Below are 14,899 nucleotides of genomic sequence, written 5' to 3' on the forward strand. Positions count from 1 at the left end.
ACATCTTTTTGTGCAGTATGTTCTGAGTTACCATGATCAGCAACAACAATGATGTTGAGACAGCGATGCAGGTCAATTTGCTTGAGGCCATTCATGAGCTGACCCATTATTTTATCCACTCCCTGGATTGCTGTGCTTATCTGCAAAAAAAACAAGRAAAACATTCTGATTTTATTAATAATCCCAGCTGAAAAATAACCCCAAACAACAAATTTTAATTGGTTTCCTGCTGGTTTCCCACCGATTTAATGCCAAACACCCTTGTGAACATTTTTAGACCTGGTTTATATGACTCATCCCTGCCTGGAAACCAACCAGTTTATTTATCTTTTTTCTTTTTCTTTTTTTTTTTTTTTAAACCGTAGTGAAATGTAAAGCTACAATTACCCCTGAAGTTTGTTCATTTCTAATAAAAACATGCAATTGAGGTGTAACTTGCATTTATTCAAAGTGCCTAAAATTATTGACATGATGTGTGAACATGAACYTCTCACTGGTACTGTAATACCCCACCATTATTCCTAAAAGAGAGAAACAACAATCCACAATATTGTGGGTTATTATGACTAAATAATCCACAATAATTCTGCTGTTGAAATATCTGATGGAGGAGGAAATTATACTGTTTAAGCCTTGGGAAATTAAACATCCAATTCCAGTCTCTTTTGTGCAAACTTCAAACTCCCCCTTACTAATCTGCAGCTTGTTTTCTTCTAAAACACGTCACTGTCTTTCTTATCAAAAATGAAACGGACAGAGAAACTGTCCCTGTTTTCCTCCCACTCTCATCCACTTTATGGACGTTGGTCAAACTCATTTCCTATAAGAGGCATGTTTTGAAGGAACAGGATGTTCATGTTTTATCAGCTGGGAGTCACCTGCTGCCAAAGCACACAGAGGACATACTTTCAGTTCGGTTGTCATTTCTAGACAACATAAACAAGATCTTAGATCTCACTTCTTTCAGGATTAAGGGGAAATAATTGCTGTGCTCCTGCAGYGGCTCTGAAACACATTCTAGACAGAAGATGGAGACAGTCTTATAACCCATTCAGCTCCTCTCACCATCCTCTGCAGGGCTCTTTTTATTGGATAAATGTGTACATATGGCTGAAAAATATATTTCTTTTTTGTAAATGCCGYACATAGAATCATAATTATATTGGTACTGRAGACCTTGGCTTAGCAACTTATTCACATAAGTGRATTCYTAGTTTATAAACTTTATCATAATTTCTATTAAGTTCCATATTTCATGCCCCACATTAAGTTGACTGTATCTTTTTCACTTMATTGACTCTTTATAAAATGTGATTATGACTGTAAAGAGTTGATCATAAAATGCTCTTCAAAATGCTAGTTACACCTCTGAGTACCCTCTTYATGAAACTGTTATATGAGTGTTTCTTTAGTCAGAGGCTTCTWAAGAGTTGCTGTAATACAGACTGCTACAAGACATCCTTCCTGCCCACATATTGGCATCTACAAAAACACTTTGAAGAAGCTTAAATAATGAGTTACCACAACATTTAMTTTCCCTGTAACCTCAAACTGGAAGGAGAATAATATTTGTAWACAATTTTAAGCAAAATAACCTTTGCAGGTGGCATGGYCTGTTTCCTTTTGTTTTTGTTTTTTTCTTGAAATGTCTGATCYGTAGGGACTTGTCCCTACAGCCCACTTACTTGGAGTTTGGTTRTAAAATGTTATCATTCCTCTCCTGCAGACAGTAACGTTATTGACATTCCGACATGCTGTGTAGGCGGTGCAGGTGCCATTGAATGGCTGCAGATTGCTGCAACACTTTCATCTTCATGGCAATGAAAATTCAACAGTATCGTAATCCAGCAGTACAGAGACAGTGTTGATTGATTGACTTCATGCTGACATAGGTGCTCACCATTACTTTATGAAACTATTTGAGGGATTGCTCTGATCATCATAGCAATGTTTTTAAAGAAATGGAATAAAGCTCCAAAATGTAACAGCTTTTCTGTATATATACACAAAAATGCATCATGAATATTGAATCTTATGTTCCAAAATGAAATAAATTATCAAGTTTGCTGTCAATCTACAGAGTGAAGAAAAAAGGAGAGAAAAGAAAAACTTTTAAAAATCTAACATCTGGAATTTGTCAATAAAAACCCTGGAAAATGAGTTGCATCACCACTCCATTAACTTCCTTTTATGAAATTGACCAACTTCAAAGATGAGTGAAAAGGTTTGCCAAGCAATGGCAACTGTTCTACATGTCACAGTTACTTTAGCAYTCCTTGGTTTCCCTCAGAAACGGTAAGCTTGATATCACCCAAAATGTTTTCCTTTGGWTGAAGCTCTGGATTAACACTCCATAACTTYCATTTAGTTRCTTTGGTATCAGGATAACATGCCAATCAATGTGTTCTTTGGTATATTGCAACCTTGAGCTATACCAATATCATTAGTTATAGATGTACTCTAAATATCACAGCATACACGGGTAGCAGRTGACATTAATTGATCATATTGCAGCTTATTTTTGGTTSAGTCTTGACCTCTTTTGGGTTTTCTTTGATCCATTTGAATAGTAGTTCCCTATATTCTTCCACATCTGGTTTGGTTTTCCATTTTGGGACACTACCTTCAGCCTGTTTCTGTTTCAGTTTTCTGAAAAGCCATTTGTTTTCCTTCCTCTGAATGACTCACTTTAGTTTATCAAAACCACCTCCATCCTCACTTCAAATCTCAAGTCCAAAGTTTGCATCTACGTGAGAGTGGCTTTCTAAATGCTTTTAACTTTACAGCCTTATATACTAAATGTCAAATTATGGTGTCTCAAACATAGGTCATAAACAGCAATGGGCCACTAGGAGTAAACAGCACATGAGCTCATTGTTTCTATAAATCCTACTCTGTTGAACACCGGCTACACAAAAACGTAAATGGAAAATGTGAATGGCACTAAATATTGTCAAACATCAAGTACACTTTTTTTTTTTTTTTTTGCTCACCTGTGTGGTCATGGTGTATGTCGTCTAAATCAGTGGTCCCCAACCCCCGGTCCGTGGACCGGTACCGGTCCGTGGACCAATTGGTACCGGGCCGCTCAAGAAATAATTAAATATTTCCGTTTTATGTATTATTTGAGTCTGGAGGATCTTTTATTTTGAAAATCCTTTAACCGGATTCTCTCGGTTACTTGCGCGCCAACACTGAGGCCACAAGCAGCAAAATGAGTAAGAAGCAGATCAGATGTCTTTGGAAAGTTTCTTTGCGAAGGGGAAAAGGCCAAGAGAAGAGACAGGAGAATGGATTTATCCCGGACCGGTAGGTGAGTCTCACATTACAAACCCGCTCTGCGTAACATGCGGCGACCGGCTGCTAATGAGGCAATGAAGCTTCAAGCTGCTTCACCACATAGAGACCAAGCAGGCTGTGGATATAAGCAACACTTCGGGTGTCATTGTCTCCATCACTCCCAGATGGGACCGTCTTGTTGCAGAGAAACAAGCTCAGGGCTCCCGTTAGTCATTATCGTGAGTTAAAATTTTCACGAAAGTATAATGTTCGTTTTTGTGGCGTATCTGTATCTTATATTACCATAGAGACCAGAGTCAGAGCGTTTGGGCAGTGATCGAGAGGAGATAAGAGCTTGTGAGTCTTAAGTCTGGTTTAGACGGAAAGATTTAAGAATTGTCGGCCGACAATTAGCAACATTTTCCAAGTCTTGACCGGTCCGCGGTAATAAAAAGGTTGGGGACCACTGGTCTAAATGGATTCCTGCCAATTTTCTGAGGAGCCAATCAACTCAAGATTTAAGGCTTTAACAGTTTTTTTGTTAAAGGAAATGAAATTCATTTGACTTTTTTTGCATAATGAGCTGAGGAAGAAAGGTCCTTTCTCCTTCTTGATGGCAACTCTAAATCAAAGTTATGCAACAATATAAAGAATTAACTCTGAAGCCAAAATCGAGATGAGCTTAGATCCCTAAAGCCAAAGCAATTAGTTTGCTAGTGCATGCCATGCMRAAGAATSAATGGATGTTTGGCAGGAGKTCAAGGTGAGCTTCTGAGTGAGAGACCCATTAGATAACGCAGGGTGACTTGGACCTGATGGAGGTCAACATGTAGCTGAGCTGGAATGGGCTTCTTATGCATTGTGACTGGAAKTGGTTAGACACTTTAGTTCTTCCCCTAAATCAACGTTTCTCAATTCCGGTCCTCAGGCCCCCCCCTGCCCTGCACGTTTTAGGTAGGCTATTTCCCTTCTGCCACACACCTGGATTGAATCTGTGGGTGATTAACARGCTTCTGCAGTACTTGATGGTCATGCAATCATTTGAATCAGCTGTTCTGGTATAGAGGCACATTTAAAACATGCAGAGCAGGGGGGCCTGAGGACCGGAATTGAGAAGCACTGCCCTAAACTGTTAATTATTTAATTCCACTTAATTCCTAAAAAGGTTTCTGAARGTTTGCACCCAAAGACATSAGCAATCTATTTCTACAGCAGTTTAATTTGAAAGTGGAGTAATAGAATATATAATGACTTGATATAATTGATGGAAATGAGTATTTGATCCACACGGCCCATTTAATTCACTTGTTGTAAATAATCTGTTGTTTTTGTAACCCTCAATTACACAGACCCGTTTTGCACATTATTTAACTTAACCTACCCAGTTGCCCATTCCTTTGGAGGAGGAGAAGTGCACTATTTTTTTAATAATTGCATAGTTTATGTTGAAAATGTACAATTGCTGTACARTATGYTCTTTAATCTTTTTAAAAATRTATTTCATTCTAACTTTGATTTAACTGMCTGTCACTTTGCTGCTGTTGYACCARAAGTTCTGTTCTATTCTRACCTATAAATGGACTTTGCACTTTACYTRCTGTGCAATAAAAAAACTTTTACCCTGTCATAATCAGTTATGATAGGTTACATTGAAGAAATAATGATGATAAAATTGTTTGCRAATGATTGTGGATTARGGGAATTGGAGATACCAGAAGGCACATTTRTGAGAAGCTTTAAAAGGGCCTGCAGGTCGTCTGAGATTATCTGATTCTGTTGCTTCCTTATTGTCTGACAATAAACTGAAATGGCCTCACCCCTGCGCCGACAGGACCAAAGTTGTGACCGGATTTATCAGGTTCCTCCAGATAGAGTGTGTAGAAATCAGGCCTGAAGGACAGTTTTTGATATTAAAAATTTKAAATCTGATGATAATTTCAAAACRATAATCTAAGAGTGATAATCCGAAAAGAAACACTATYGTAACATAAAATCTAATAACTTCACTTTGATGACTTAAGTGATAATCTGGAAGTAAATATTGCTACTGATACTAACCTTTCATTATCTGGCAGCTGCAGCCACTTCAGAATTGTAAATACTCTTTCTTCAAACGGCACATTTCTGAAAAAGAAAGATCGTGTATTAGAGCAATTTATTACCAACAATAATTTATACCAGGAGTTTGAGGTTTCCATGTTTTATTRGKGATTCTTTTCTTACTCAGGCTCATCAATAAAGAAAGCATGTAATATTAATTTGATATTGCAGATTGTAATGGTGACAAATGCTTGACATTTACTTTTTCCTTTTGAGTTTTATCTAGAACAATTTCTCCTGTTACTCACCATTTATAATTTTTTCTTCTTTTACAGATTTTGTGGCAATTKTCTTTGCTATCCCAAAATAGCTTATTGATTCTCTACAAGACATGTGATTCCGTATTTAGCTGTGCCTCAGAGTTCCTGTAAAAAGTGCCCCTGGCACAGCGTGTAATTGTTTCTCTGTGTCTTCCTGCTTTTCCACCTTACACTCAGCCAACTGCAGCAGATGACCCTTCATAAAGAACCTGGTCCAGCTGGTGGAGTTTATTAAAATTGAAGATAAGTCTTTCCTTTCCACTGACGCTTCATGCTTGCTCAGAATTAGTAGTTGCTGCAATCAAAGATTCGATGCATCTGACAGAGATTTCTTAGATTCTATAACTTTTGACCAATTAGCAATAAATTATCAACTGAAACTGGTATTGTATTATATATATTTTTTTGCAGAACTAAACTGGATGTAACTGCTTTTGAGTTTTGCCATATGATTGGATTGTTCTGAAGGGAGTTGGATTGATCTGAATCAAAGTTAAAATGTACAAGATGCATACAAATGGAACCAGTTTGTCTAAGTCTTGAGGTTTTAATTATCTTATTCAATGACCTTTCATTCATTTTTTTCTGGTAAATAGTCTTCATCCTGCTTTGTTTGTGTTTCTCCAGAACTCTGCTTTTAATTTTCCCCTATTGCCAGCTGAGTCATTCCAACCGTTGATCTTCTTCAGTSTAATCTGCCGTTAGCAGTTCCTTGTCTAGACCTTGTGTTTGTGTGTTACATTGATCTTTTTTATGCTACTTTGTTCTCAATGCATTTTACTATGAAACAAATAAAGGATCTAGGGTTTGATATTTCAGTGTTGTCTTTATTTTTGAGCAGTATAGCCTTAATTAACACATGTAAAATATTCAAGCCTTTAACTTTATTAAGTTTCGGTCAAACGGTAAACAATAAGTTTGTTCTGTGCATAACAGAAAAAAGTTTAATTCTATTAAAATAATGTTTGTAGCCTCAAAACACTTTTTAAAACATTGTTTATAATGTTTGGCATTGTAAGCAGTACAGTCCATCCAGGTTTCTGTAAAAATATGCCTAATATATTACTTTCCATTGGTTTTGATCCAACAAATGTCAGTCTTATCTTACTTGGGGATGGGGGGAATCAGCCATGCATTGACGTCAAAACACTTCTGTAGCGTAATGAGTGTTATGAATATAGTGTAAATAGCTGCTATCCGTGTAAGAAATTATGATAAACAGAGCGTATTRGATTTCCCAAAGGACAAAATGTTAAGACTTTTGCTGATAAGGTTTGCATCTGTTGATGCGYTGAGGCTTCAGACATTCCCACGCAAAGACGAAAAGTCATCCTGACTCTGCCTTACAGTAAATCTGAGAGATAAAATATGTTTTGCTTTTTTACAGAAATTAGGACCGAGTGGATTGTGTTTGATGTGGCTACATCTTACGCATCATACGGCTTGTAGATGTCAGGAAAACTTCCGTTGATTTTGACATCCGATCCTGGCCAGAAAAAGGTCCCAGATTTTAGACCTTGATGCATAGCTGTTTCCCAAATCTGTTGAGACAAACAGGAGACAATAGTTTGCTGAAAGCTGAAGAAATTATTTTTACAAATCCAATTTCTACTACAATTGTTAATTTTGATATTTACAAGCCACAGGAAAACGTTTCCCCAGCCTTTTCTTTGCATCTAACGTTTCTGCTTGCTCTTCTTATTATCTYGATGTMAGATTATAATTAAAGGAGAACTATGTGAACATACACWAGTGGAAAACAATAAATACATACATCTTGGTAACACTTTATTTGAAGGGGTGTGCATAAGACTGACATGACACTGTCATAAACATGACATAACACCTGTTATGAACATAAAGAAGTCTTTATGAATCTTTATGACAGTTGTCATAAAGTGTCATTCGGTAAATAATGACATTTTTAATGCAAAGTTGCTCTAAAAGTTGCATGAAAAGTCCATTAAAAATGCCAACTTTGCATGATTTTGTAAATTATGATAATTTAAATCAAATTTCRCATTTTTAATGGACTTTAAATGCCACCTTTAGAGAAACTTTGCATTAAAAGTGTCATTATTTACCTTATGACACTTCATGACAACTGTCATAAACATTCATAAAGACTTATTTATGTTCATGACAGATGTTATGTCATGTTTATGACAGTGTCATGTCAGTCTTATGCACACCCCTTCAAATAAAGTGTTACCTACATTTTTAATTAGAACAAAACATAAAGAAAAATAATAATTCAATAAAAGCTGAACTCCGAGTCTGCGTCAAACTTAGAAGGACTCACAGGTTGTCCAAGGTACCAGGCTGGGTTGTTTTTCTCATCATTGCCCAGGCTGAACGAGGCATTAAACACTGGATCGTACATATTGTTGTCAATCAAACCGTTGGATTCTGGATACAAACCCTGAACATGAAATAAGGGTAACATGAGAGATATGAAATTCTATCCAACATTTTCTTAAATACCAACTGCATAAATAAATGCTGAACTCCTGCCAATAAATGAAAGTCATGCCTCAATGACTTACTCAACCAGCATCTACTGGTGACTTAATCTATTCATCAGTCATGGGTGTGCGAGTAAAAAATGCAGTCTATCCAGATGTTGTAAAACTGTGACAGAAGATACCACGGGATTCCCTTGCGTGGGTTTGAAAAACAGTTTCCATGAGATTAGCTGGAATTTTCTGACTCAGAACTTAGAAAGATCAGAAAAGTTCAATCAAGATCCAGGAAAAGATGTACAACTGGAAAGTAACAGTATTACCTCTATGTAAAGTGCAACTAAATCCATGTGACAGAAACATAAAACTAGAACCCTCAGTAACATATTTAGAAAGTTTATCAGCAAAAACAAGTTGATTTGAGGGTTAGGTACACATTAGCATTCTGAGACAGTGAAACAAACTCGCTCCAGGAGACTCGTCATTATTAGTCCTTCTGCAGGTTTCATAATCTCAACATAAAAAAAAATATGTTCTGTGAAGACCTCAGAAATCTGTTAAAGAGCAAAACAGCACCATGAAGATCGAGGAATAGGAAGACAGCATACCCATCAGGTATACAGTTGTGAAGAAAATTAAAGCAGAGTTACATTATTTTAAAAGTCTAACTTCAGACTTCTCATTGTTCAGCTTAACAGATTTAAGAAGAAGCTTAAATATGTTGAATAAAATATGTCTCCTTTGTAGTTTATTGCCACAAGTCATGCAGGAAAAACAGCAAAAGTGGAAGAAAGTGCTCTGGTCATATGTTGAAAACCTACAATAACCTACGAAAACTTTTCATTCCCAGTTATGTGCCATTCAATATTGGTCTTAATGTCAAAATATGACATTTTGTATACATTTTTAAAAAGTGTGCATGGTTTTTGTTTTCAGTTGTGTGACTAACTCTGCCATAATCATTAACCCCAGTCATTGATAAGGTTATCGGTTTATATCTATGCATAAGTCATACCACAATCTTTCCTTGCATACTTTAATCACTACAGTTAGGGAAATAAATATGAATGTGCAAGTAAAACATGCAGTTTGTTGAGAGGTTGTTGAACTGGAATCAATGGAGATCATATTCAGAAAATCTCCAGGATTTTTTTTATTCAGAGCAGAAATATTAGACTAGAATGTAACATATTGAACATATTCAAGTAATTTTGCATTAAATATTGTGATCTAAAAGGTGTTTTATAAACATGTTCATGTAAACCTTTTACATATAAAATCCTGTAAACATGTAATGATGTATTTAATTTAGTAATTTGAGTAATTTCTATTTCTATACATACACAAAGTTCAGGCCTTTAGAGATGCACGAGTTCATAAATGTGTGTAGGTTTGTTAGTGCAGTTTTATGAAACTTTACCGTAACAATTGTGTAGTGATTCGGAAAAGTCTTGCTTGGAAATGCTGCCTGCATGTAGGGAGTCGATGTTCCACAGCTTTCTGAAGATGACATGCAGAACTTAATAATGTGGAGGCATGTTATTCAGCCAAAGTCTTCCTTGGAATGAGGGAACCGGTCTGTGCGTCAGTGTGTTCTTGTGAGTTTACATGTCATCACTGGTTGGCAACACATCAAACATTCTTAAAAGTACTGAAAATTCGATCCAACTCAAAAATACTGAATTGCTCCCAAAGGGAAATTAAATGTTACTGTAACTTAAAACTGACTTTCTTGGTCATTGTTTTCAATCAGAATCAACATGACTGGCAGGAAGAGGAAGTACTATTATTTTGTAAGTTTTTCTTTGGAATTTCTCCTGATCAGGATATTTAAAGGACTGCTTCATGAGACGAACATGCAGTATGTCATTTTCTCGCTGTACATAATCAGAACACATAATATTATGCTTGATATTAACTGAGTTTGTTCAAGACAGGGATGACATCACTCCATGTCTGCAGGTATCCAGCCCTTAGTCCATCCAGAGACACCAGCAGCAGCGGCTGTCGCTTAAAGCTATGAAAAAAGAAAAGAAAAAGAGAAAAATACAAAATAGAAGGAGAAGAGATACTTCAATTAATTATTAACATAAACAAGCTGATAAGATGCAAAGCTGCTGTAATCCAACATCGATGAGGGCTATAAGCAAACATGCATGCAGAGTTGATTACATCTACTTAACACTTGCATGCAGTATTGGGCAAAAGCCATAAAAGCAGCTTTTTATAACCATATTCTTACTCAAAATCTTTGAAAATATTTGGCTGCGGTGATGTAATAGCTTTGACTGTGTAAATACCTCATCACAAAATTGGTAAAAGAACAATCAATGTTATTGCATGTAAGAAGGCGTGCTGGAACCCCCTCATATCAGAAATGCACATTTACATGAAACATTTCATTTTTGAGAAAATCCAAGTGCAACTTTTGTGTAACGGCTTACCCTTCAGGACATTTAGGAGCTGACAAGTCGTCACATTGGTCCTCTACCCACTCTGTTTCTCCTACAGCCAATAGAAAACATGAACAGCGCTGAAGAAAGGGTGTATTTAATAACTGCATGTCACAGTATTATGTGCAGTGTGCCACATTTTCTCATGATGGATAAGTGATGGATCTACAGAAGAAGAAAATAGTTCAGTTGTCCTGTGAGTTTCTGTGGTTTCCCCCATTATATTCAATGTTCACAGTACTCTCCAGTACAGAGAGGTCGTATTGGAGACAAATACATTTCAACTGCAATGAAGTCAACCTTTCCACAGGCAACTCTGTATACGTGTCGATGTCTGTACACTTATTTATGAGCAGAAGGTCCCTTCTCTCTTTGCACAAAAAAAAGGTAAATGTTTTAAGTGAAATGAGGCATTTTAACCTCATCTATGGAAATGTTTCCTGTTGAACCTTTTGTAAGATCTGCAAAAGTGCTCAATAAGTGGGTTTCTGGCAGATCGTTACATCAACCCAGAAGACCACTCAGCCATTTTATTGTTTTCTAGAAGGTACTGTGCCTTGTAAACTCGCTTGTGTCCAAGTTTGACGTCAAATATGCACTGTCACACATTTGTTTCCACAGTGACACCATCTCAGCCTTCTCACAAAATCCCACAAAAGAGGACTGGATGTAAGAAAAGCAATTACCTTAGCTCATTTCAGAGATGACGACCCAAGTTTGAGATTTCAACTCGAGTTGCACATAAGTTGTAGAAATAAAACTAGAGGTTAGCATACAATTCAATTCAAAATTGTATGCTAAACTCATAAGAGTTGACTTGGGCTTCAAATAATAACTTATGAACATTTCAGGCTCATGTGGAGACACATTTTGCCTCCTTTATCAGAAACGGATATATATTTGGACACAGAAATCCGGAGGCCAGGCCTATCCTGGTGTGTGAACAGTTGGAAGTAGTTAAATCTGTCAAGTTTAAACAGCATTGCCCCTATTCACTGTGAGCTTCAAAAGATTCAAAATGCTTCAGAAATACCATGTGTAAAAATTGTGTGTATTTCCTTGTAATACTTGCCTAATTTATTTAATCACATTTTGGAAGTACCAGAAGGGGTCCTGAGATCCCTCTGGTCCCTAACAGAACCCTGCTGTTCAGTGCAATATTGTGCAGAACTGAAAAGCTAACATTTTATCAGACATTTTCATTAAGTTGCACAGGAATCTATTTAGCAGATCTAAACCGAAGCCTTTCCTGTTTCAGAGCCTCTGATCATTTATAGTGGTCAGTGAATGTGCTCCTCCTGGATTTCTGTAAAAATACTTCAGAAATGACTTGTAGCTCCACGTTGCTCTCCTGAAATGCATAGATTTTGACTCACTCTCCATAAGACAGTGAGATTTCTTACCATGACAAACGTGTTTGTAGTTGGTGCAGCAATCTCCTGCAGACAGACAACCATTGTCGCAGTGACATTTGTTCTCCGCCTGCCTCTTTTCACCACAGCGTTTTCTCGAACATTCCCACTGTTGGACTGAAAGGAACAGCTATGAGCTTACACACACTGCACACTAAGACAAAAGTAAAATGTAGAGAAGAATATTATTGTGCACTTTTGCAGGCAGGAAAAAATAGGATCTGTCTTATCATTTCATTCTGCATTTTACTCTTTCGGTGGTGTCTGAACTTCCTCAATTCACTGTAAGTGTTTGAGTAAAATCTGTGAAGCTGCCTGTCTTGGAGCCATGCAGATGTCATGGTAGTCATGGCAACAATTGTTTGTGGAGTTAACGTTGGTACCACATCTGCAGCCTGGGACTTCATTGTCAAAAGGTTCAAAGCATCTGTTCTTGCGGAGGTACTGAAAGAAACAGTTTTTATTATTCAGCTCATCTCCAATGAATTTGTTTAATAAAGAGGGAAGCTGTTGATTAATTAAATGGACAATTTAATTTATATATGTTAATAGAAAGTTAATAGAAAATAAGTAGTAAAGGAAGACAGCATATCTTTCCCAAATATGGTTTTCTTCCTTATTTTACTTCCTTATTTCCAAATAGTTATGTCATAACATCAGAAAATTGCTGATTTGATGTCATTTCAGTGGTTGATTATACTTTGCAGTTTTCTTAATTTGTTTCTAGCTCATTTCATGATTACATTGTTTTCAATGTTTTTTGGATTTTTTTAAGGAATAGCCATTGTTTTTAATATGAAGTAAACTTAAAGAACTCAATCTGTTTCTCATTGTGCAAAATGTTTTTCTTTTCAAATACATTAGCTTGATTTCTGAGGCACAGTTGGTTTTGCATAACATTGTCATGGCACAAAGAATAGCTCAAAGTGACAGTTGATCATTTGACACAGTTTCAGTAACGTTACGCTCATGTGAGATTGAGAGTCTGGATTATACACCCAGTGCAGAGCTTTTCTTTTCTCCTGGCAATGAGTAGGAGGAGGAAACCAGAACAATGAAAGTTACACTTTTGACTTGGTCAAGCAAGAAATGTTTCTCGAAAGAACTGGTTCATCTCTAAAGTTTGTAAATCCTTGATCATGAGTAAGTGTCTTTTAAATCTATGAGTCAGAGTGTTTGAAAAGACCTGATCTGTAAGAAATTGAAGTCACCATCAGCCTGAGCTAAACAAAACTCGTCTGACTCATTCGAGTCACTTGTGTTAGGCTTAAAATGTGCTGAACGATAGTAAACAGACAATTTACAAAGGTATGCGGTTGCTAAGCAAAACTCAAAGGCCCTGCCGCCTCCACAAAAACCTCACTCGTGAGTGTTTGGTTTCATGAAGTGGCTGGGCATGCAGCAACACGATTAGTTTCTGGAATGTAGAGGTGCAACAAAATATGCCCTGATTGTTTCTGGCATTACCTTCAGGTTTATCTTTCCGCAAGCCCAGTCCAAGACCCAATCCAAGGATTAAAGTCACGATCGCTGCAGCCACGACCCCAATCTGCCAAACACAAGCTCACATTATAGTTCAGTTTGAGCTTTTGCAAATGTCAGCCACAGGCAGTCTGGTTCACATGAGGAACATCCTGATGACAAGAACAGAAACATTCAAGAGTAACTGCAATATAGTCATCTATCGCTGATAAAATTCCTGTCATATCACAGCTGCAGGGCACAGTTCCACTCAGGAACATATGAATCCAATATTATAATTGAATTGTATAAATTCCACTCAGGAATGATAAAACAATTCAAATGTTGCTATATTTGAACTGGGTAGCAAAGGCCTAAATTATTTTCATAAAGAAATTTCTATGGGTCATTACTCCTCTGTTACTGGTGCATTAGAATTGATCAAAACTAATTTCAGTAATTCAACTCAAAAATGAAAATGTCATTAAAACAGAGTTGCATTATTTGGAGTATATGTTTGTATGTATATGTGATTATTGTTTAAAGCTAATTAAAGCCGAAATATATTTAATCTGTATATTGAACATCATTAAATAATTCTGAAAAAGAAATGCTACATCCAAGTTATGACCTACAAAATAATAAGGTAAGATTTCTGATTTGATAATTGACCAGCACAGAATTACACCATCTACAAGAGGACAATCTATAAAACACAGTTACCAAGAAAGCTGCCTTTTCACTGAGAGTTCTATCCAATGCATACTATACAGAAGTGGAGTGAAAGGATTTACTTTATCTGAACCCTGACAACAAATTTTTAAGTGTTTTCACAAGGAATATACTACAACAAATGCAAATCATCTGGCTTCCACAGACAGATTACCTCCATGTCACACCACTATGATTCAGGCAAAAGATGTCCTGACCAAGTGCACCTGCTCTATGCTAAAACAAATAATAATAGTAATGGGTCATACTTATCAAAATAAACACCAACAAACGCTTGAAATAAACCTGCTATTTTAATTCACATTATTTTTTGGAAATGATTTGTTGAAATAAAGTAAATTTTGATGCACATGAGGATTAATAATCGATATTTTACAGCATTTGTTCTGAATTGATGGAAGATTTCAAAAATATAAAGTATTTATTCTTCTGAATAAGAATTTCAATGCACAGACATTTTAAAATCTCTTTTTCTAAATCTTTTTGGCCTCAATAAACAAACATTGTTACATGTTGTAATTCCAGGCGTTGAAATCTTAGGGTCTAACATTTTATATCTCTGCTGCTGAAGTCAGAGATTCCCATCAGGAAAACCCAGCAATACTCACTATGATTTTCTTCTTGTTTTTCTGTAACCATAATACCCAGTCCATGGCTATAATGGATCTTCTGCTTTTACATTCATACAATTCAAAGACAGAAAGAGAGAGGAGGCAAGACAACAAATATATCTGTGCAGT

At 36.4% G+C, this 14,899-nt stretch overlaps 1 protein-coding gene across 2 annotated transcripts in view; it reads right to left on the reverse strand.

The window, feature by feature from the left end:
- Window positions 1–14,892, reverse strand: part of LOC103472798 (venom phosphodiesterase 2) — a 41,367-nt gene extending 26,475 nt beyond the window's left edge. The window contains exons 1-11 of one of the 2 annotated variants that reach the window (XM_017307630.1): window positions 14,768–14,892; window positions 13,434–13,515; window positions 11,958–12,083; window positions 10,546–10,606; window positions 10,021–10,118; window positions 9,522–9,601; window positions 7,942–8,061; window positions 7,071–7,180; window positions 5,338–5,403; window positions 5,097–5,169; window positions 32–140 (exon numbers count right to left, since the gene is read on the reverse strand). In XM_017307630.1, coding sequence (XP_017163119.1) covers window positions 32–140; window positions 5,097–5,169; window positions 5,338–5,403; window positions 7,071–7,180; window positions 7,942–8,061; window positions 9,522–9,601; window positions 10,021–10,118; window positions 10,546–10,606; window positions 11,958–12,083; window positions 13,434–13,515; window positions 14,768–14,812 — 970 coding nt within the window. In that variant the 5' untranslated portion in view covers window positions 14,813–14,892. The remainder of the gene's footprint in view (window positions 1–31; window positions 141–5,096; window positions 5,170–5,337; window positions 5,404–7,070; window positions 7,181–7,941; window positions 8,062–9,521; window positions 9,602–10,020; window positions 10,119–10,545; window positions 10,607–11,957; window positions 12,084–13,433; window positions 13,516–14,767) is intronic. The other variant, XM_008422636.2, reaches the window with a different exon arrangement.
- Window positions 14,893–14,899: the final 7 nt, after the last annotated feature.

Source organism: Poecilia reticulata, linkage group LG11, assembly GCF_000633615.1.
Source record: "Poecilia reticulata strain Guanapo linkage group LG11, Guppy_female_1.0+MT, whole genome shotgun sequence".
NCBI lineage: Eukaryota > Metazoa > Chordata > Actinopteri > Cyprinodontiformes > Poeciliidae > Poecilia > Poecilia reticulata.